The following is a 24,278-nucleotide window of genomic DNA, read 5'->3' on the forward strand; positions in this document are numbered from 1 at the left end:
CAATAATTTGGTTTATGACGGACTGGGCTGGGGTGATCACACAGGGCTGTGAAACTCGTCTCCCTGGTCTCAGGGCTGCAGGTGCAGGATGTGGGGATCGGAAGGCCACCTTACAGGGCTGTGAACCTCATGGATCTCCTTTCCTCCTGTAGCGTTCCTGAGGTAATGAAACTGACAAACCTCAGTTTATGGCGGTTAAAACTGGTTCTCTGCTGCAAAGATCTTGCGGCAGCGGTGACACCATGCCTCCACGCAACAAGCAGGGAGCAGGGATTGGAGCAGAGCACAGGCAGCCTCTAAATGTGCAGGTTTTCCCCACACCAACAGGCGTGTCAGTCAAAGTGCCTCGGCGTGTCACGAGTGACACGCGTGTCATAGGTTAGCCATCACTGAATTAGAATATGCTAAGAACAACATTATTAGAATACTCCCAATCACTTCCTTGAGCCCTTTCTAGCTCTTCTGTGTAAGGCTCACAGCAGATCCAGTTTCTTCCTCCATTGTGAAAGAAATCTGAAGTTCCTGTTCTCTACACTTAACAGCATAGAAACAGCCTCTCCATGTCACCTTTCCTCTTTGCTCTAGCAGTTACTTGAATTGTGTTGCCTTGGAGAAGCAGTTACCACACACCTCCAGGTTGTTGTTTTTTAAAAACTGTGTCTTTTGTTCTTCCTATTACCCGAGTTTAAGGATTACAGAATTCTCTACCCTCTCCTTCTTGCAAAAACCTACCAGCTTGTTAGCCACGTGTTTTCAAACACAAATGCCAGATTAATCTGTATTGAGAAGGAAGTTCTGTTCTCCACAAAGTGTGGTAGCTATTAAGGCAAGGGAGAGGTCAATAAAACTTTGTTAAATACAAAGCTTTGTTTGTACCCACTTAAAATGGCTATAGTTGATGCAGGGCATGATAGGAAGGCCTACAATGTCCCCTTTCCAAAACCAACCATACTATTAAGGCTGCCTAGAGCAAACTTGGATTTTTGCCTAGTTGAATAGGAGAGCTCAAAAGGATTCCCGCCCCAATTCTACACTGTAGCCAACTTACAATGCATAGGACAGCTGGGTAGGGACGTTTGTGCAGCTTATTTCCAACCATTATTGCCTCTATCTCAAGACAAAACTACTGTCTATGTAGTCATAGAATAAAATATGCATGAGAGAAATATGGAAATAGATCATGAAATCCATCTGAGCGGCATGGGGAAGCAGCTCCCAATATGTTCAATGGGACATGTTTCCTGTCTGCAATACACGGTTTATGGCAGTACGTGAAATAATTTGCTCCAGATATGAGCAAACCCAAATTTTGAAGGCCTATAGATTTTAAAATAAAGGCACAAATACTTTTATACAACACAATTCACTCCTGAAATGTCTACTTCAGTGCCTAATTAAAAGAAAGATAATTTTAAAATGGGTCAACCATTTTGAGAGGTTCTTCTCCTGCAGCATTGCCATAAGCAAAGCACTATTTCTCAAAGTGTCTGCCTATCTTCTTCCAAAAGTCCTGTGTAGCTGTTTGGTGTCCATCCAAGATAATCTGAGCATGCACACGCATACTGAGAAGACACATCCTTGACTGTTGACAAAGGATGGCACTTCTGAGGAATATGATCACATCAATGCTACAACAAATGCTGCTTTGCTCATGGCAACAACAACAGAGTGAAGCAACCCCCTGTAAATAGTTAATACTTACGTAAACTTATCTTCTGGACACAAATCTCATGAAGAACATCTGCTCATCACCAAAGTAAGCATTTGGTTAAACTTCAAAATTGCATGTTATTGAAACATATCAAACAAAAGTCACAGGGATTTCAACAACAGAATTATAGAGAGAATCTCTGAAAAGAGATATTTGCTCTTTTTGGGTTCCTCCTACATTTCTTGGTTCATTTTTTAGTGGCAGAAATACACTTCATCTTTTGAGACACTATTTAGCATTAAACCATACCCATAAAGAATCATTAAAAGGGAGCCAAATCTCCAGATTAAACAGGCCTCAGATAAGACCATTTGGCGTAAAAGTTAGTGTATAGGATAAAAGTAGATGGGGCCCATCATGAAAATCAATAAATGTAAACTGCACATTATAACCAACCATTGAAGAGATGTAAACTTGTATATTGAGCAGTGTGCTTCTTCTTAAAACAGGACTCTTCCGATTGGATGATATTTCCAGGCAGACTCATGCAGCAAAGGATACTAAAACTTTGATTGGTTATTTCAAAGTTCCATAAGTTTATCCTCAAGTCATCTGCTGACATGTAGGTTTCATAGTCACTGTTTACAGAGATGGAATTGATGTGATAGGTATGTGCATTTGCAAAGACTCTTCTGGGAGTTGCCTCCACCATTAAATCCATGGGCCTTAGCACAGGTACCTAACAAAGACAAGAAACAAAATGAGTTAATCAAATATAATTAATACTTTTATCAAAGAAATTTATCACACAGTATACTGTGTGTGTCTGTTTCAGTATATTGTTACTGTTTCCACTGTTCCCATGCAAGTCTTCCTTGAATTGTTATTATGCTGCTTATGTTTGTTGAATAATCAGAACTGACATACAACAATTCAATGTTCACAGTTTCGTCCTCTGGTTCTTAAATGTGACAGCAGACAATTCAATTTCATTAGATAAAATATACGTACTCTACAGTTCAGCAGATTTATGTATACTAATCAATGAATATTTTTTTATTTGGTGTATTTTACTTGCTTTTTGGATTTTTTACATCACATCTTATTGGTGTTCTATTGTATTGAAGTGCTCTGTAGTATTTTCAGGTGCAGCATTTGATAGAAAAATGAAGATATGATTTTTTATAAATGAGTCCAAAGGAAAGATATGCCTTTGACAAGCAAACCAACTGAATTATATAACTAGCACATCTGGCCCAATACTGTCAAGAAAGAAAGGAACAAAGCTTCGGATCAACCATATAATCAATCAAATTACCTTGGATCAAACATTCCTTCATTATTTAACATTAGATAATATTTCGAAGGAATCTATCTGAAAGGTACTAAAGACTCCATTTTTTGTCATCCTCAAATCACATGATATTCATGTCATCCTACCAACAAGGATAACAAAAGAAGCGGGATCACCCAGGGCCCCTCCCAAACAGAGACAGATATTTAACTTTATTTTATTCCTTTTTATGCTTATTCAATATATACTAATAAGCCGCTGTACCAATCAATGAGCACACAAGGTTAACACCAGCAGAAATAAATAGCAGCATAAATAATGTCTTCAACTACATAACACCATAAGACAACTTAATAGAACAGCTAGTGGCGGCCAGTGCCAAGAAACCATTTCCTCACAGCAACTTCATTACTAAGCATTATTGTCCGTATGTTGTCTAGAGAGATTTCCCATGGCTGGAGTGATGGAGATGGGAGTATGACAGCCCCGATCAAGTGACTCTAGGACACAGGAGCTGCCAGCTCCAACTCTGAGTGTAATGTGATGAGTCTGCTTTCTAATTCAGCCTGACATATGCAATGATGCATCATTTGCTCTTGGAGGGCCTGCCAAAGCTATCTAGGGACATAGGCTAGTATTCTGCCTGTTGGAAGCAAACAGTCATTCAGACTGTCAGAAACAAGGTGGTTTTCAAAAGCTCCAAGGTTCAGCGGTAAGACCAGAGCTCCCTGAAAACGAGAAACAAACAAAATTAAATGTAGGTAAGGCAAAGCAACACATCAACGGATACAGTAGTCAAATATGTTTGAGAAGATTGTCCATATCAGTGCTGGATGGCTGAACTAATTTCAGAGGTTTTTTTCCCCACTCTAGTAATTGTTGAACAAATGGACCAGAGGACAGGGAAGTAGATGACCATTCTCCTATGGATTAAAATGTTGCAACTGAAACAAATGCATATTGCAGTGAGAGGAATCATATTTTTATGGAGCCTATGTGGATACTAACTGTGTACAGGCTCAGATAGATAACAGAACAACAGACGGAAGGTATCTTGGAAGTCTTCTCATCCAACCCCCTGCTTAGGCAGGAAACCCAATACCATTTCAGACAAATGGTTGTCTAATCTCTTCTTAAAATCTTCCAGTGTTGGGGAATTCACAATTTCTGGAGGCAAGTTGTTTCACTGATTAATTGTTCTGTCAAGAAATTTCTCTTCAGTTCTAAGTTGCTTCTCTCCTTCATTAGTTTCCATCCACTGCTTCTTGTCCTGCCTTCAGGTGCTTTGGAGAATAGCTTGAATCCCTCTTCGCTGTGGCAACCCCTGAGATATTGGAACCACTGCTATCATGTCACCTCGGTCCTTCTTTTCATTAGACATACCCAATTCCAGCAATTGTTCTTTACATGTTTTAGCCTCCAGTCCCCTAGATACACAGATCCTATGTAACATACATTCCTTTTCTTTAGACATACCCCAATTGTAGGAATGCCATTAATAAAAGACAATTGGTAATTAATTAACGTATCCAAACTGCACAAATCTTATGATTAATCATGACTGAAATGTTTTTTAAATATTCAAAAACTAAGGCTAGAGACACCTCTCAATTCTGTACTTGTTTGTATGCATTTCTGCCTGAAATGCACCGCAAAGCTTGGAATGCGCAAAGGCCAAAGAGTAATTAAATCTGTGAAGTGCCAGAAGGTGGCAAAGTTGCATTGAAATACAACACTGAATAAGTTTCTCCATGCTATCTCTAGGTAAATGCTGAAGGCGCACAGAACGCTGTTCCGTTCCCACCAAAGTGGGCCCTATTTTTCTACTTGCATTTTTTTATGTGCTTTCGAACTGCTAGGCTGGCAGAAGCTGGGACAAATAACAAAATCTCACTCTGTTACGTGGTGCTAGGGAATTGAACTGCTGAACTGCTGACCTTTCGATCAACAAGCTCAACGTCTTAACTACTGAGCCACCCTGTCTCTTATGCTATCTCTATCAAGTATTAAACAATCTTGAGTATTTGGAGCATAAATATGAAGCTAAAACTATTCAATACTTTTCCTGCTAACCATGAATTATAATCATAGACCTTTTCTTCCCAAGTAAACAGGAAGACTGTGGAAACCTCACACTTAGTATCTCCCATTATGGCGGAAAATGAATATGAATGAAATGTTGGATTTAAAAATATATCCCTGCATCGCACATAGGAGGCTTCAGATGTTGCTGAAGTGTAATATTCAATATTTTGCAGTATTGATTGTGCTGGCTGGCTGGGCCAACAGGAGCCATTCCACAGATTCTGATGAGCCAAACATTCCCTGTTTCTGCTGTAGGGAATCAAACCCGGAACAGTTGTTTCTTAGGTGTTCAGTCAGAAATCACTTGATGGCTTTGATTTTATCTTACTACCTGTTTGCCATACAAGTAGTCCTTGACTTATGACCACAATTGAGCCTAAAATTTATGTTGCTAACTGAAATGGTTATTAAGCGACTCCCCCCCACCACCACCATTTTATGACTTTCCTTGCCACAGTTGTTCACTGAATCACTGCAGTTGTGAAGTTAGTAACGTGGTTGTTAAATGAATCTGGCTTCCTCATTGACTTGGCTTATCAGAAAGTTGCAAAAGGTGATCACATGACCCCTGGACACTGCAACTGTCAATAAATACGAACCAGGTGACAAGCATTCAAATTTTGATCATGGGGATGCTACAACGGTCATAAGTAGGAAAAATGGCCATGAGTCACTTTTTTCAGTGCTGTGTAACTTTGAACAGTCACTAAATGAACTGATGTAAGTTGAGGACTACCCGGATACTGTTTTTAATATGACAGAACAAGCCACATCTAAATGGGATGGTGATCATCACAGGCCTTCACTATACATGCAACCCTTGAAATTCACCAAAGATTTCCAATTCCCAAAGTTAATAAAGTATTAATCCAGAGGTGGTATTCAGCAGGTTCTGACCAGTTCTGGAGAACCAGTAGCGGAAATTTTGAGTAGTTTGGAGAACCGGCAAATACCACCTTTGACTGGCCCCGCCCCTATCTATTCCCTGCTTCCCGAGTCCCAGCTGATTGGCTGGGTCTTCTTTTGTTGCCCTGCACAGGAGAACAGAGCTGGAAAGCAGGTTAGCGGGATAGGGGAGGGAATGGGGATTTTGCAGTATCCTTCCCCTGCCACGCCCACCAAGCCACGCCCACAGAACCAGTAGTAAAAAAATTTGAATCCCACCACTGTATTAATCCTCCCTGAGTGGCAACATTCATTTTTGGTTCCGAGGTTAATGTAATTCTAAAAACCAAAGGGAACAACTTTCCTTTCAGTCCCTAACCAGGAAAAAATATAAATTTGATCGCTGATGTTTTCTCACAATTATTCCGAGTTGAGGTGTTTTTTTTTTTTAAATCAGCTTTTGGGGACTCACTCTATCCCTCTGTGGGTCCATCTATTTATCTCTTCAGGTGGAACAAAAGATTATTCAAACATATTGCATCCTTGGGTTTTATAAATAAATAAATATATTGCTTTTGGCATATGTCCTTTTTATTCATTTATGGATCCTTCTCCTATGGAGGAGAATCGGGGGAGGTGAACTTCAAAGCAGAATGGAGTAGGAGTCTACAACAGGCAGAGAAAGCCAAAAGGTAAAGTGTAGGTGGAAACAGCTACTGAGCTCGCCTATTAGGCCGAAATCTCACTTCAGGTCTTTTTCAGACTGCAGCCAGTGTTGTTGAACGTGCAAAGGTGAGCAGAAGCAGCAGGCTGTTTGCTTTAATGAATGTGCCTAAGTGGTTCTTGACAGACTCAGAAGCAGGAGCCCTGTGGAGCTTTTCCATTACCATTTCCCTACAGAACACGCCTAGCATGCTGATGATATGCTGCCTCTCCAAAGCCTATGAAGCTAGGCAAGACATTTAACCAATAACAATAATAACACACGGGGTGAAGGAAGAGTCTACCCAAGAATACATAGGGCAATGCAAGATGTAAGGCAGGGGGTATAAAGTAGCAAACAGGAAAATGACATTTGCCACATTATAGACCCCTGCCCTACATCTTGTATCACCCCATGTACTGTTGTTGTATATCCCCATCATCTGGCATCACTACACAGCCTAACAGAGAAAGCTGAGATGTGGCCCAAAAGAGAAGGAATTCTAACACATCTCTTAAATACATTTGCCCTTTCAGACTTTATTCCCAATACGTTAGACCAGGGGTCTTCAAACTTGACAGCTTTAAGACTTGTGGACTTCAACTCCCAGAATTCCTCCTCCAGTCATGTTAGCTCAGGAATTCTGGGAGTTGAAGACCACAAGTTTTAAACTTGCCAAGTTTGAAGACCCTTGCGTTAAACTATATGTGGGTGGGCAAGCTCAACTCTACCTTTTTTCTGAGGAAAAAGAAAGGGGACTACCAAATAGTTCTTGTAAGTGGATATAACCACATATGATGATTATTTGCGAAGCAGGTTTCAAGTGATCCCGTCCTGCATCTAGGCTGCAATCGAAAGAATGTGTCATTCACATGAAGCCAGGTGGCATTAAGAATGTAATGTAGTTTTGGAGTTATGGATGGGTATAGGTTCTAATAAATAATTTTCAATTTACTACCACAGCATTAACAGTATGAATGTGTGAATGTATCCTTCCATTAACTCTAAGAGGGATTTATATCTATTTATACTGGAAAGCTAAAGAAGAGAAGAGACCGAAGAAAAAATACATATGGAATACATGCGAGCCCGAGATGTATGCAATGGTTCATCTATGATACTTGATGGGGTACCTGATATGCTGGATTGAGACATTAGACTCAGGATGACCACTCCCGCTTATTTTTTCTTCTTCTCTGCCTAGTGAGTCAAGCATAACTCAGTTCTTGTATTTACCACTACCAAATTGTGCATTTCTTCTGCCTCGCTTGGCTTCTACAAACCATGATTGAAGGGACAGACTGCTTTTGCTTCTGAAATTAGACCATAGTTCACAATTTGTTCAAGTCTCCCCCCCCCCTCCATATGCCATCTCATCCTGGGCACCCTTTTTTTGAACTATTACCATCTGGCAGACGGTACAGAATAATAAAAACAAGGACAAATAGGGTGAAAAACAGCTTCAATCCCAGGGCAATAGCTCTGTTGAATTCTACTGTATAGTGCAGTGTTGGTGTGGTGTTGGGGTTTTTCAATTCAATGTGTGGAGTGTGAAGAATATGTGTTTGTGTTTATTTTCATGGTCATGATGTGCACTGAAGATGGTGTTTGATTTTGTTGTATGAGGTGCAATAACAATAAACTAAACTAAACTTAAAAATATTGTGACTGCAATATGAGATAGAATCTCCTCAGTTGAACTTCATAAATATCTGACTTTGCATTTGATAACACAATTCTGCTGTTTTGCATAATTCTCTCTGTTTAGTGACACAAGAGGATACTATCAATCTGAGAGACTACTTTTTATCTGCTAGCTTTTTGGGTGGAGGGACGAGGGGGAATATTGATTGGAGCACCAAATCTGAAACCAATGGGTCAAGTGTAGACTGAAAAGAAGCACAAAAAGTTTTTGTATAAAGACCTAAAAGCTGCACTGAGGTATATTCAATATTACGCCTCCAAATTTAATTTATTTACTGCAGCTTTTCTTTTGTTTCAAACAACAGTATTATATAGTTACCAGAGGTTTTCTCTCCACTTGACAGCTTCTGTAGATTTATGAGCTTCTTAGCAATTCACTCCTAAAATATAGTGATCCTTTCAAGTGATCTCACTGATATATTTCTCCTTTCTAAAAAGAGCTAGTGGACAAAAAGTCATCTCTCAGATTGATAGTTTCCTCTGGTACCACTAATCAGGGAGAATTATGCAAAGCAAAATTGTGTTATCAAATGCAGAGTCACAGCAATCAGATTCCTCTTGATAACTCTGTTGGGCATATTGTTTTTACAATATGCCTAGACGCAGATGCTGACAAGGTAATTGCTGTGGCAAATCAGAGGAATAGAAAAAAAAATTCCAGGAGGCCAGTTCTGGCTTTCAAGGCTCAATGCTGAATTTACAAATATGAAACGGATGAATAATGAGGAGAAAAGATTCCATTTGTGACCAGGGCAAGAGAATATAAACATGCAAAGAGACAATAAAAAAACCTCTTTTTCACCCTTCTTATTTTTCAGACATAAGAATTTCACATTCATAGTTCTGACCTTAATTTTGTAAAAGGAAAAATTGACAGGGAAATACCATCAGTGAAAATTGTACACCTGAAAAGACTGGTTCCATATGCTCCTTTTCTTCCTCAGAAGCTTATCAATATTATTCTCAAGTCCGCATAACTGATGAAAACATAGCCACAACACATATAAAATGAGCATAAATCACAGGGTAAATTCAAATCAGGCTGCATGCAAATGAAAGATTGGGATGCTACTGTAGTTCCCAAAAGGTCAGCTTCCCATACCTTTAAAACTTCTCAGTGAAAAAATGATTGGTTTCCCACATCACATTAATATTGATTTATAAATGCAATTTGGAACAGTAAACCAACACCCACAGGTTTGATTAATGTGTAATGCTAAACCCAAACCAACACTTATGAACCACAGTATATGGGTTCTCCCAGCACAGTGAGGCAAAATTAGGCTGTGTACTCAAAAATATTCTCCATGAAATAGCTGTTTTTTCCTATGATTTCAGCAGCCTACAAACATCATTTGTTAAAAGTACAGAAAGTGAAGGAAGTTTCAGACTTGCTACTCTTCCAAATCTAAATGTCAGTAACTGGTGTTACTCTGTTAAAAGTTCCCATTTAGCTTTTAGTTCTAATCAATTTTAAAAGATTTCTTTTCTTTTTAAAGATGATGGAGCTGATGGAGCTTTTGGACTATCACTCTTGTTCTACTTGTGGTGGACCATCTGCCTCAGAGTTAACACTTTATAGCTGAGTTATCCATCCAAGTATCTTCTCCTTGTAATTATCACTTCTCAATGTTTCATCCTCCAGGAATATCTTTACTGCTGCGTTACCAATTCTCACTGTAATAGAGCACAGAGGAACTCTGACAAAGAACCTAATGTTATACTCATTTACTCAGTAAATTTTTCTCCAAGGTTGTTTTCCAAATTCCAGACTCATTTGGAAAAATGAGCAAAAAATAAATAAATTACAGCAATAATGAGTCAAATTAATTTAATTAATTTTAAGTTTTACAACTTAAATTCTTAAGTTCTGACAAAATAATGTAAGTTCTATACAGGTTTCTCTACTCTCTAGTTTATAAAGATGGTGATTATGTAAATGATGTAATCATTATTAATTGTTAATAACTATTAATAATAATGTAGCAATAATGATTTGTTTACCAAATTTCTTGTATTTTCAATTTCAATTTAGTGTTACCAATGGAGGCTGCAAAATCAAATTTAACACTTATAGTGCTTAAATAATCTCTAATTTTGGGTTGTTGTTTTTTTTGCTCAAGGTTATTTAGTAAATCCTGGGAATTACAAACCAGTTCTTTGAAAGGACACAAGAGACTAACTAGTTCCTGAAATATTCCCAGGTTGTTATTTGATGTTTGCTAATGACTCTTAATAGTGTTTTTTCCCAAGGGCATTCCTAAAAAAAATCTGATATCTTTGCATTAAAAAAAAGTTTAATAGTATTAGGAACATAATGACCTTTTTTTACATTAAATGTAACAGACCAGTTTAGTAACACAGAGCACATTGACATAATAAAATATCTCCAATCAGAAATTAGCAAGAATTGGTCATTCATGGTCTAGAAAAGCCAAAAGATCCTGCCTTGGATACACTGAATTTTTTGAGATCAGTTCAGCATGCAAATGGTATCCACTAAGCATTTTTGGAACTCTTTTAAATGCTTACTGCAAATGGAGAAAGCTTTATTTTTTTTAAAAAAAATCAATTACTTTTGTTACAATGGTTTGGTGAAGATCTGATAACTCAAAATTAATTTGTTCTGCCACATGAGTTTTATAGCATTTTATTCCTTTTATAAAAGCCATGTGTTTTAAATTGCCCTATCTATCACAAATGGTAATGTTATTGAGAACATTGGGAGGAATAAGAATATATATATACTTTCATGCTGCAGAATAAACCCGCATCTGACACAAAAGTCCTGCAGCATAAATTTTTTGACAAGCTCTGCATCAGAAACAGCTTTCTTCATGCTTTGCAGTTTGTCTTTTATACATTTATACCTCTGTGTATAAATGCAGATGCTAGAATAATCTGAAAGATGCTAGCAGTTTCTAGAACAACCTGGAAAACAAATCAGCTAAAACCAAATTTAAGCTACAGCTTAGCTCTTAGAAATTGTACCTGAATTAACTGTTATATCCTGCAATCTTTTACACAGCTGTGGCATAGATAGAAGATGGGCAACCCTTTTGGGCTAAGGGCTAAATATAACATGTGGGGAAGGAGTTGACATTCATAAGGACGAATAACATCATCACGGTGTGCAGAGCTGAGTTTGGGATGATAGTTATAAAGGGATAGTTTTAATTATTATGCCTATTTTACATTAGGATACACAATGTGGTTATTACACTATCATACACTATTCTATCCCTATCTCAAAGGGGCGGAAACGAAGATGTCAGTTTTCCATAGTCTTTGTCAAGAAGCTGCAAGGATCAAATTAATCCAGGGTGTCCCAACCCTGGCTCTTTAAGACTTATGGACTTCAACTCCCAGAAGTCCATGGTGGCGAGGGAATTTTGTAGAGTTGAAATCCACAAGCCTTAAAGTTGCCAAGATTGGACACCCCTGCAATTAAAGTATTTGTGGGCAGCATGCAGTTCTTCCTCTGGCATAGGTGAAAAATTGCTCCTTGATCACCACAGCACCATGGAAAACTTTAACATGTATGTTCATCTTAGAGTTAAAACCATTGAATCTACTGGATTTGCGTCTGTAAAGGCACATTTTAACTCTGCACACCCCAGTTCATACAAATAGGCTGATTTTGTCCACTGCATTCAAGTATGGTGGTTTGTTTCCTAATATGCTATAACTAACACATTGCAGTTAGATTTATAAGCCACCAGTTGCATACATCGCACTAAGGCATAATCTAACAGACCATATGATGGCTTAGCACAAGCCAGGAATCAGCCAAACATGATAAGCAGCTTTCGGTCACACTGTTTATTTCTGCAAAGCGAGAGGGGAATAGCAAATTCTTAAATGACAGATTGCTCAGCATGGTATTTGAGCCCCCTCCTCCTCATTTCTTTTCAAATAGCTTCAGTGCAGATAAGCAAATCTATCATGGGACTCATCTTTCTTTTTCTTCACTAAAAGAAAAACAAAACAAAACTTTATAAATGGCTCCCATTTTCTCCTGGCCGCGGGGGAAAGTATCTCACTGCATCATGTATCTACCACATAGATCTCCCTGGCAGTAAATTGCATTGCTAATAACTAATTTGCAATTTCTCACCAGGTGTTGTTACTGCTGCCACTATTGTTGCTATTAATACCTTACACCTAGCTTTTCCTTAATGATCCGGCTAAATGATCAAACAAACCTAATATCTATACATCAATAAAACCAGAAATGGATTACAAGACACTGCATAGTTTTAAAATATTGTGTATTGTGAAAAAGAAAGGTCTGGAGCTTGATTTATAAATAATGCTCTCTCAGGGTTAGGCAATCTGGGGTGGGGCTGGGGCTGTAATACCTCCAATTTTGTGAAGGTACCAAACATCTTTGCAAAATGGCTGCCAAGGTGGGCAAAACTAGTCTAGTGAAAAACAAGCAACGTTATCCAGGATTCGTAGTGGGACTTTTAGTGGGCACACAAACATTGGTGTAAAGACCTCGACTATGTATCAGAATGGTCAAACAAATGGCAACTTCAAATCTCAACAAATAAATGCTCTGTCTTACATATTGGCAAAAAAACCACCAGAAAATAAAATACAAGCTGAATAGTCAAGACCTTATTGATGATCCAAGCTCTGTAAAGGACCTTGGAGTACTCATCTCTAATGATCTAAGTGCTAGAGCCCACTGTAACTACATAGCCAAAAAGGCATTAAGAGTTGTTAACCTAATCCTACGTAGCTTTTTCTCTGGTAATATCACACTACTAACTAGAGCATACAAAACATTTGCTAGACCAATACTTGAATACAGCTCATCAGTCTGGAACCTGCATTACGTATCTGATATTAATACAGTTGAGAAAGTCCAGAAATATCCTCTACTCGTTGCAGAATACCTTATGCCACTAGACTTGAAATTCTAGACCTAGAAAACCTACAACTATGCCACCTTTGGTCCGATCTAAGTATAGTACATAAAATCATACATTGCAATGACTTACCTGTCAATGAATACTTTAGCTTCAACCATAACAACACAAGAGCACACAACAGATACAAACTCAAGGTTAACCGCAGCAAACTTGATTTCAGGAAATACAACTTCAGCAACAGAGTGGTCAATGTCTGGAATACTCTATCTGACTCTGTGGTTTCTTCCCCAAACCCCAAAAACTTGAACCTTAAAGTGTCTACTATTGACCTCACCCCTTTCCTAAGAAGTCTGTCGGGGGTGTGCATAAGCGCACCAATATGCCTACCATCCCTGTCCTATTGTTTCTTTTTTTCCCTTTTATGTATCCATTTCATGTATTCATAACTATGCTTATACTTATACCTATTATCTTATAATCGCTTGACAAAATAAAATAAATAAATAAATAAAATAAAGGACAATGCTAGAAATGGATGCTGTCAACTGATACCTTGGAAATTGCTGCCTGTCTGCATACGGACTCCATAGCTAAATTAACTAGTGGTTTGAAGCGGTTTAAAAGCAATTATTTTCCTCCTCATCCACCCGACCCTCAAAAAGGATGCATGTTGCTGACAATGGCAACTTCATGTTCAACATCTTGAAAATCTGTGCTTCAGTGAGTCTGAGTCCTTCTGACATTGCAAACTATATAAATTGGGCTGGTCTGCAAAGTTAGCTGGTGGCCAGTATAGAAAAACTACTTCAGTGCCTAATCCAGTTTTCCCTACTTGGCCCTCAGCAGGAAAACAAGCCTAAACAGTGCAAGGCAACAAATGACCAAAGAAAATGAATCAAAACAGAACTCTGCCATGAATGTATTTTAACTTATTTCTGGATCTACACTAGGGGTGTCCAACCTTTCACCTTCCCTGGGCCACATTAGAAGATGAAAATTTGGTTTGGGCCATACATATAATAAATTATTATAAAATAATTATATTATAAAATTATATAATAAATTATAAATTATTTTTATTATTTATTAAAAATTATTTATTTTTATTAATTTTCTGGGCAAATTTTGCGGGTAGGGGGTAGGGGGAAGAAAGCTCGCCGCCTCACGCCTACCTCTCCTCCTGCAAATGGCCCAGCTGGATGCGAGGACTGGAAGGCGAGGACCGGAGGCTTGGTGCAGCAGCAGCAGCGGCGGCGGGGGCAGAAGCGGCGGCGGGGGCAGAAGCGGCGGCGGCAGAAGCAGCAGCAGCGGCGGCGGGGCAGAAGCAGCAAAGGCGGCGCCCGCCTTTTCTGTTGCTGCTTGGCGTGGCGCCGCCGCCCGCCTCGCGCCTGCCTCTCCTCCTCCTCCTCGCTGGCTCTTGCCAGAAGGTTGGGGTGGGCACTGGGCCGCATTACGAGGCGACCTGGCCGCATGCGGCCCGTGGGCCGCGGGTTGGACAAGCCTGATCTACACAGTCTTCAAGGGAAGGTTTTTCTCCTTAAAGACAAAGGCAAGGAAAGGATTTTTGCAAGTCATTCCTCCCATTGTCTAGGAGGAAGTCCCAAAGGTGATTTTTCAAGAGGCAACTGGACTTTCCAGTTTTTCTTTGAATGCGTTTTCTCATCTAAGAAGCTTCTTCAAAAAAAAACCTGGGAAGTCCAGTTGCCTCTTGAAAAAGCACCTTTGGGACAACCATGACCTGGATAACTGAGAAGTTCCATAGACGTTGTGCAGGAAGTACCTATCTGGTACAAAGACATATTGTTTACTCATCTCATAGCTTTATCTAGATTATTTGGTGTTGCATTTCCAGCGTTACTGTAGCCTACTTTTCATTTCTTATGTGTGCCCTAGAGGATTCCTCTTCTGGCATATTTTTAAAGGCAATGAGAGAAAAAGTAATGACAGTGTAAAAAAATAAGGGCATGTCTGTTTTTGCGTTTTTTGCACGGCATCAGTAATGTGCCCTTTTTTTAAAGGAACTGCATCCTGGCACAAAGATGCACAAATGAAAGAAACAAAATGTTAAAAAGTTATATTTAGGTAGTTACTTACCAAGTACATCTAAATTATATCAAAATAACCAAAACATCTTTACAATCCCCAAAGCATGTCACAACTTTTGAACACCCCTAATATTTGAAATTAAAAACTGAAAAATTTACAGATAATCAGAGTTGGAAGGGACCTTGTAGGTCATCTAGTCCAACCCCCCGCCCAAGCGGGAGACCCTACACCGTTTCTGACAAATGGCAGTCCAATCTCTTCTTGAAGGTCTTAAGTGATGGCGCTCCCACAACTTCCGAGGGCAAGCTGTTCCATTGGTTGATTGTTCTCACTGTCAGAAAGTTTCTCCTTGTTTCCAGGTTAAATCTCTCCTTGTTCAGTTTCCATCCATTATTCCTTGTCTGGCCTACAGGCGCTTTAGAAAATAGCTTGACCCCTTCCTCCCTGTGGCAGCCCCTCAAATATTGGAAGACCGCTATCATGTCTCCCCTGGTCCTTCCCTTTACTAGACTAGCCAAGCCCAGTTCCTGCAACCGTTCGTTGTATGTTTTAGCCTCCAGTCCCCTAATCATCCTGGTTGCTCTTCTCTGTACTTTTTCTAGAGTCTCAACATCTTTTTTATAATGTGGTGATCAAAACTGGATGCAGTACTCTAGCTGTGGTCTTACTAAGGCTTTATAGAGTGGTATTAGTACTTCCCTTGATCTTGACTGTATCCCTCTGTTAATACAATTTAGGATTGCATTAGTTTTTTTGGTGGCGGCTGCACACTGCTGGCTCATATTTAGCTGGTTGTCCACTAAGACTCCAAGATCCCTCTCACAGTTACTGCTATTGAGCCTGGTTTCACCCAGTCTATATGTGTACTTTTGGTTTTTCTTGCCTAAGTGTAGGACTTTACTTTTCTCTACATTGAATTTCATTAAGTTAGATACAGCCCAGTGTTCTAGTCTGTCAAGATCCATCTGGATCTTGAGCCTGTCTTCTTGGGTATTCCTGCCAGCTTAGTATCATCTGCAAATTTGGTAAGTTCCCCTTCTATTCCCTCATCTAAATCGTTAATGAAGATATTGAAGAGTACTGGGCCTAAGACGGAACCTTGTGGCTCCCCACTGCTTACTTCCCTCCATGTAGACTTAGACCCATTAAGGACTACTCGTTGAGTACAGTTTTTCAGCCAGTTGAGAATCCATCTAGTGGTGGTGCTATCTATTCCACTTTTTTCTAGCTTACTAAGAAGTAGGTTGTGGTCTACTTTGTCAGATGCCTTGCTGAAATCTAAATATATTATGTCCACAGTATTTTGCTGGTCTACTAATTTAGTCACTGTGTTGAAGAATGAAATGAGATTGGTTTGGCATGATCTGTTTTTAACAGACCCGTGCTGACTGCTAGTTATTACTTTACTTGTTTCTAGAAGTTGGCAGATCTGTTTTTTTATTTTATTTTCCAGTATCTTCCCAGGAATTGTTGTTAGGCTGATCGGTCTATAGTTTCCTGGGTCTGTTTTTTTTTCCTTTTTTGAAGATGGGAACCACTTCAGCTCTTTTCCAGTCGTCTGGTAGTTCCCAGATGCTCCAGGATTTTTGAAAGATATGGTGCAGTGGTTCTGAGATGACCTCTGCCAGCTCCTTTAAAACTCTGGGATGTAATCTATCAGGACCCGGTGATTTGTTTTCATCAAGATCAGACAGGTGTTCTCTTACTATTTTTTTTGCGTATTTTAACTTTTATTTCTGGTCTGTCTTTTACAGTTATGTTTTTGGTGGGTTGAGCTATAGTTTCTTTTTGCATGAAGACGGATGCAAAGAATGAGTTAAGCAGTTCTGCTTTCTCTCTGTTGCCTGTTACTTCCTTGTCATCTTCTCTCTTTAGTGGACTAGTGGACCGACTGTTTCCTTGATTTTTTTCTTGTTATTTATATGTTGGAAGAAACATTTTTTATTATCTTTGACTTTTGTCTTTGTTCGTTCTGAGCCTTTGCTATCCTGACTTCGTCTTTGCAGATTCTGGCTATCTGCTGATATTCTGCCTTAGTTGTATGTCCTTCTTTCCATTTTTTGTATTTGTCCTTTTTTTCTTTCAATTTGCCAGAGAAATCTTTGTGCAGCCATGCTGCTTTCTTCTTGGATTTCTTGTTTTTCTTTCTCAGTGGTATTGTGCTGGTCTGGGCTTCTATGATCATACTTTTTAGAGTTTCCCAAGATTCTTGAGTTGTTTTCCCCTTTAGGATTTTCATCCATGGAATCTTTCCCAAGTTCTCTCTGAGTTTATTGAAATCAGCTCTTTTAAAACCCAAGACTCTGGTGTCATTATGTTTTGTTGCTTGTGTTTGTGTTATGTTGAATTCTAGTATGACATGGTCACTCTCACCCAAGGTTCCTGCATTTTGAACTCCCTCTATCACTTCTTTTCTGTTTGTAAGAATTAAGTCCAGTATGGCTGTCCCTCTAGTTTCATCCTCTACCTTTTGGACCACAAAGTTGTCAGCTAGGTTGGTAAGGAACTTATTTGATTTCTCACTTGGTGCAGAATTAGTTTTCCAGTTGATATCAGGATAATTGAAGTCTCCCATTATTATTGTTGTGTGTTTCCTGCATATGTTTGTTAGTTGGCTGGCAAAAAGGACATCTATTTTTTCTGCTTGATTGGGTGGCCTACAATATACGCCTATGGCCATGTCATTCTTTTTTTCTTTTATATTGTCCCATATGCATTCTAGGAGGTTTTCATCTTTGGTTTCATGCATTTCTGTAGCAATATAGTGCTCCTTTACATACAGTGCAACTCCACCTCCTCTTTTATGGGGTCTGGTTTTTTTGAATAGTTTGTATCCTTCTACTAGTATATTCCAGTCATGGGTTTCATCCCAACAAGTTTCTGTTATTCCAGCTATATCATATTTACCTTCATGTATTCGTAGTTCGAGTTCACCCTGCATGTTCCCCAGACTTTGTGCATTTGTATATAGGCACTTGAGATCTTTATGTCTGACACTGTGTTTCCTGTCTACATAACCTGTGTTGTGCCTGCCTGCCCCTACTTTCTTGCCACCTGTTTGATTAGTGCACGTGGTATGGCACTCACTATTAAATGCTTGGTTTTAGTTGGCATCAAGGTTGATAATCTTACCTGCACAAACATCTATTTTGCACGCACTGCTATCCTTATTCGTTTTAGGTTGCTGGGGACAGAAATGTTCTGAATCCATTAATTCTCTGTCCTCGCTGTTCAGTTTAAATGTTTATCCATGAAATCTGTGAATTTAATGCCAAGTAACTCAGTCCCTTTCTTTGATGGATGCAAACTGTCTCTTTTCTACAGTTTTTCATTGGACCAGCTGCAGACATCATGACTAATAAAACCAAAGCCTTCCCTTTTACACCACTCCTTTAGCCACACATTAAACTCTGCTACACGCTGCCCTTTCCCTTTTTGTTCCTTGTATACTGGTAGAATCTCTGAAAAGATAAGCCTACAGTCCATATTACTAAGTTCATACCCCAAGCTCTGGAAGTCTTTCTGAACAGAAAATACATCCTTCTGGGACAGATCATTTGCACCAAGATGTATAATAGCATCAACATCACAGCCCTTGCTGGCATTCTTGACTATCTTAAGAATACGCTTCTTGTCTCTGCTGGCAGTAGCACCTGGTAGACACCTGACCTCTTTCAAAACCTCAGTATTCTTTCCTAAATTTGCATCCCTTACAATTGAGTCCCCAACCAGAAGGTGGCTTCTCTTTTTGGATGCCTTGCTCTTCTTATGTGACTGGTGCGTAATACCTGATTCACACTTTCTCCTTTCCAAAGTAAGTTCTTCTTCTAGGACCATGATCCCTGGCTTACTTAAGTTATCATTATCACAACTACCTTGACCTGTCACTTTAGTGTCCCTATTAAGGTCAGCAAGGGCATTGAATCTGTTATGCTGGGACACAGCAAAAGTTTTGTGTGTTTGACACACCCTACAAAGAAAGGGAGGGAATATGAAATCATCCTCCCCTCTAATGCAGCCACAATGAAAGTTGAACTGTTGAAAGTGGAACAAGACATATTTCCTCTTAAAAACATGAAAGAAATGTACTGCCTTTTAAAGCTTGTTTTCTTATGCAAAGAAAGATAAGAAAGAATACTTTTTTTCCTAGTAATTAAGAGTGCAATTAACATAAAACTGTTGATACTTCTTTTCTGAAACTATCCAATATTAATGGTAACAGGGGGAGGAAATTCAGGCCTCTGAAATATCCCTATGAAGATTTGGGTTGTTTGGAAGTTCATGTTTGTGTCCAGTCTTACTTGAAACTCTTTGAAACCCAAAGAGTTAAACATTAGCTTGCTATAGTTTTGAAGATTTCCCATACAATTCCTGCTTGCTGTATTAATTTAACAAAATAGTCCTGATATAACAAATGCAAACTACCCAGTTTTTTGCCAGGATCATGTCATTTGTTATCAAATATGTCAAAGCTAGATAAGAAAAATAACTTTTAGGAGACACTGCTACTAGAAACCCGTGGAACTTGCAGCTGGTCCCAAGGATACAGAACTGCTTTTCCTATTTTAGGAAGGTATCTATATGTAGTTTCTTTTGAGGAACATATTTAGTGTCAGCCCCCTGCTTTTACAGAGCTTACTAAAAGATTCCTTTTTTAGATTATAGAACTAAGCATTTTTAGAAGCATTCTAGATGGGTTTTCTTTTATTGCTACAGCAGGGGCTTAGCACCCGGTGTACAGTCGATCTATCCAACTCTGTTAGTAAATGTCATAAACATGTCTGGCTCAGAAACCCAAGCTGTGGACATCCATCTCTGTCTTCCACCAGGCAGCAAACTTTATTCCACCTTGCTTCAATAATGGACAAATTCTGCTTGAAAGGAAAACTGAAGACTTTTTAATAAGGTTACACACTATTGGTCAACCTCCAGACTCTCTAGGCCCCCACTTTCCTTTTTACTACCTGATACTGCACAGAAAATTGAGATGATGATTTACATGTTGCCAACTTTCCTGACATGGGTGTTGCATCTAAAGTTTCTATAACAGATAACAGATAATCAGAGTTGGAAGCAGGGGTGGGATTCTACCAGTTCACACCTATTTGCTAGAACCGGTTGTTAACATTCTAAGCAGTTCGGAGAACCGGTTGTTAGAAGAAATTACTGGCCTAATCCTGTAAGGAAGGCAGGAAGGGAACATTCTGATGTTGCTTATAGAAACTGCCTCTCCGTTAACCCTTTTTCCCCTTCTTTGCTGGTACTTTGCTTGTGTGGAGTGACCAAAGTTACAATGGCACTGAAAGAAGTGACTTATGACCATTTTTCACACTTACGATTGTTGCAGCATCCCCACAGTCATGAGAGGCCAGGCGAGGAGATGCGTGCCTTGATGGGAGCGATATTGAGTTGGCCACATCCAGACAATAACATGACCACCAAACCATGCCCACCCAGTCACATGACCACCAAGCCATGCCCACCACCTAAGCCACGCCCACAGAACCGGTTGTTAAAGTTTTTGAATCCCATCCCTGGTTGGAAGGGACCTTGTAGGTCATCTAGTCCAACCCCTCACCCAAGCGGGAGACTCTACACCATTTGTGACAAATGGCAGTACAATCTCTTCTTGAAAGTCTCAACTTCCAAGGGCAAGCTGTTCCATTGGTTGATTGTTCTCACTATCAGAAAGTTTCTCATTTCCAGGTTAAATCTCTCCTTGTTCAGTTTCCATCCATTATTCCTTGTCTGGCCCACAGGCGCTTTACAAAATAGCTTGACCCTTCCTCTGTGGTAGCCCCTGAAATATTGGAAGACTGCTATCATGTCTCCCTGGTCCAGTTGCCTCTTGAAAGAGCACCTTTGGGACAACCATGACCTGGATAACCGAGAAGTTCCATAGACGTTGTCCAGGAAGTACCTATCTCTTGTACTTTAGCAGAGCAAGCTCTTCTGGTACAAAGACATGTTGGAGACCCTGCCCTAGAGGATTCCTCTTCTGGCATATTTTTAAAGGCAATGAGAGAAAAGTAATGACAGTGTAAAAAAATAAGGGCATGTCTGTTTTGCTTTTTGCATGGCATCAGTAATGTGCCCTTTTTAAAGGAACTGCATCCTGGCACAAAGATGCACAAATGAAAGAAACAAATGTTAAAAAGTTATATTTAGGTAGTTACTACAAGTACATCTAAATTATATCAAAATAACAAAACATCTTTACAATCCCCAAGCATGTCACAACTTTTGAACACCCTAATATTTGAAAATTAAAACTGAAAAATTTACAGATAATCAGACTTGGAAGGGACCTTGTAGGTCATCTGTCCAACTCCCGCCAGCGGGAGACCCTACACGTTTCTGACAAATGGCAGTCCAATCTCTTCTTGAAGGTCTTAAGTGATGGCGCTCCCACAACTTCCGAGGGCAAGCTGTTCCATTGGTTGATTGTTCTCACTGTCAGAAAGTTTCTCCTTGTTTCCAGGTTAAATCTCTCCTTGTTCAGTTTCCATCCATTATTCCTTGTCTGGCGCACAGGTGCTTTACAAAATAGCTTGACCCCTTCCTCCCTGTGGTAGCCCCTCAAATATTGGAAGACTGCTATCATGTCTCCCCTGGTCCTTCCCTTTACTAGACTAGACAAGCCCAGTTCCTGCAACTGTTCGTTGTATGTTTTAGCCTCCAGTCCCCTAATCATCCTGGTTGTTCTTCTCTGTACATTTTCTAGAGTCTCAACATCTTTTTTATAATGTGGTGAACAAAACTGGATGCAGTACTCTAGGTGTGGTCTTACTAAGGCTTTATCGAGTGGTATTAGTACTTCCCTTGATCTTGATTGTATCCCTTTGTTAATACAACTTCGGATTGCATTAGCTTTTTTGGCTTCTGCTGCACACTGCTGGCTCATATTTAGCTGGTTGTCCACTAACACTCCAAGATCCCTCTCACAGTTACTGCTATTGAGCCTGGTTTCACCCAGTCTATATGTGTACTTTTGGTTTTTCTTGCCTAAGTGTAGGACTTTACTTTTCTCTACATTGAATTTCATTTTGTTAGATACGGCCCAGTGTTCTAGTCTGTCAAGATCCATCTGGAACTTGGGCCTGTCTTCTTGGGTGTTAGCTATTCCTGCCAGCTTAGTATCATCTGCAAATTTGGTAAGTTCCCTTTCTAGTCCCTCATCTAAATCGTTAATGAAGATATTGAAGAGTACTGGGCCTAAGACGGAACCTTGTGGCTCCCCACTGCTTACTTCCCTCCATGTAGACTTAGACCCATTAAGGACTATTCGTTGAGTATGGTTTGCCAGCCAGTTGCGAGTCCATCTAGTGGTGGTGCTATCTATTCCACTTTTTTCTAGCTTACTAGGAAGTAGGTTGTGGTCTACTTTGTTGAATGCCTTGCTGAAATCTAAACATATTATGTCCACAGTATTTTGCTGGTCTACTAATTTAGTCACTGTGTTGAAGAATGAAATGAGATTGGTTTGGCATGATCTGTTTTTAACAGACCCGTGCTGACTGCTAGTTATTACTTTACTTGTTTCTAGAAGTTGGCAGATCTGTTTTTTTATTATCTTTTCCAGTATCTTCCCGGGTTATTGATGTTGGGCTGATTGGTCTATAGTTTCCTGGGTCTGTTTTTTTTCCTTTTTTGAAGATGGGAACCACATCAGCCCTTTTCCAGTCCTCTGGTAGTTCCCCGGTGCTCCAGGATTATTGAAAAATATGGTGCAGTGGTTCTGAGATGACCTCTGCCAGCTCCTTTAAAACTCTGGGATGTAATCCATCAGGACCCAGTGATTTGTTTTCATCAAGATCAGACAGGTGTTCTCTTACTATTTTTTTGCTTTTTCTGTACAACCCAAGCAAACTAACAGGAGACTTCTCTCCCTTTATCTTTAAAAGCCAGCTCCCTGCTTTCAAGTCCCTTCAAGCTGTCCAAAAAGTGGACACTCACCTTTATCTCAGTATCCTGAACCATTTGATGTTACAAGGCTCCAACAAGAGCTCTAACCTACAAGAGCCATAGGTAAAGGTTCCCCTTGCACATACGTGCTAGTTGTTTCCGGCTCTAGGGGATGGTGCTCATCTCCGTTACAAAGCCGAAGAGCCAGCGCTGTCCGAAGGCGTCTCCATGTTCATGTGGCCAGCCTGACTAAACGCCGAAGGTGCATGGAACGCTGTTACCTTTCCACCAAAGTGGTCCCTATTTTTCTACTTGCATTTTATGTGCTTTTGAACAGCTAGGTTGGCAGAAACTGGGGCCAGTAAAGGGAGCTCCCTCTGTTACGCAGTGCTAGGGATTCGAACCTCCAAACTGCTGACTTTTGTGATCAACAAGCTCAGCATCTTAGGCACTGAACCTCTGCGTCACAAAAGTCATACAGGATTCAAAACTGGTAGGCTTGCTGGTATAAATAACTATATGACATTTCTTTCATTACACTCGAAAGGCAAATTTACTGGGTGCCTCATTTGGCAGGGCTGGAGAAAAAAAAAATTCAAGTGGAGAAGGTTTAAATCCTTGCAGCAAGGAATCTAAATGCTAGATACCTCGTCATCCATTGCCTAGATAACAGAAGCATTTTTAAAAAATAACTTAATAACAGACTCTAAAACCAGACATTTTTGTATAGTAGTCTCTATGGATGGTATTCTAGCCAATTATTTTTAATCTTAATTTGAACTTCTGTTGCTTATTTGGTCCCCTCTCTCTCTCACCCAGTCATGTTGTATCAGAAAGTCCTTTCTGATCCAATAATGAGTTAAGCTAACAAAATGCCCATGAAAAAAACAATCGACAAACAAGATATAAACATGACACTTTCTTTATCCTGCTCTCTCTAACAACTGGGTTGAGATATATTCTGCTTCTGCAGTTGGAGAAAACATATAAACAACCATATGATTAGTCATCACTGGTAGCCATATCCCGATAAATGGGTCATGGGGAAAAAATAAAAACAAAGTAGAAGTCAGCCCAGAATGTGATCAAGGGACTGGAGCAATTTTTCTAAATAAATTATGGACA

The 24,278-nt window shown here is 39.6% G+C and overlaps 1 protein-coding gene across 3 annotated transcripts in view; it reads right to left on the minus strand.

Annotated features, from left to right (window-relative positions):
- The window catches only part of PPP2R2B (protein phosphatase 2 regulatory subunit Bbeta), a 265,330-nt gene that overhangs the window by 39,153 nt on the left and 201,899 nt on the right, over window positions 1-24,278 (minus strand). For all 3 annotated transcript variants that reach the window (XM_026688064.2, XM_026688058.2, XM_087955418.1), the window contains exon 5: window positions 2,213-2,390. In XM_026688064.2, the coding sequence (XP_026543849.2) occupies window positions 2,213-2,390 (178 nt within the window). The remainder of the gene's footprint in view (window positions 1-2,212; window positions 2,391-24,278) is intronic.

This window comes from Notechis scutatus, chromosome 2 (genome assembly GCF_049901735.1).
Source record: "Notechis scutatus isolate UNSWTSFEM ecotype Mainland chromosome 2, rNotScu1.2, whole genome shotgun sequence".
NCBI lineage: Eukaryota > Metazoa > Chordata > Lepidosauria > Squamata > Elapidae > Notechis > Notechis scutatus.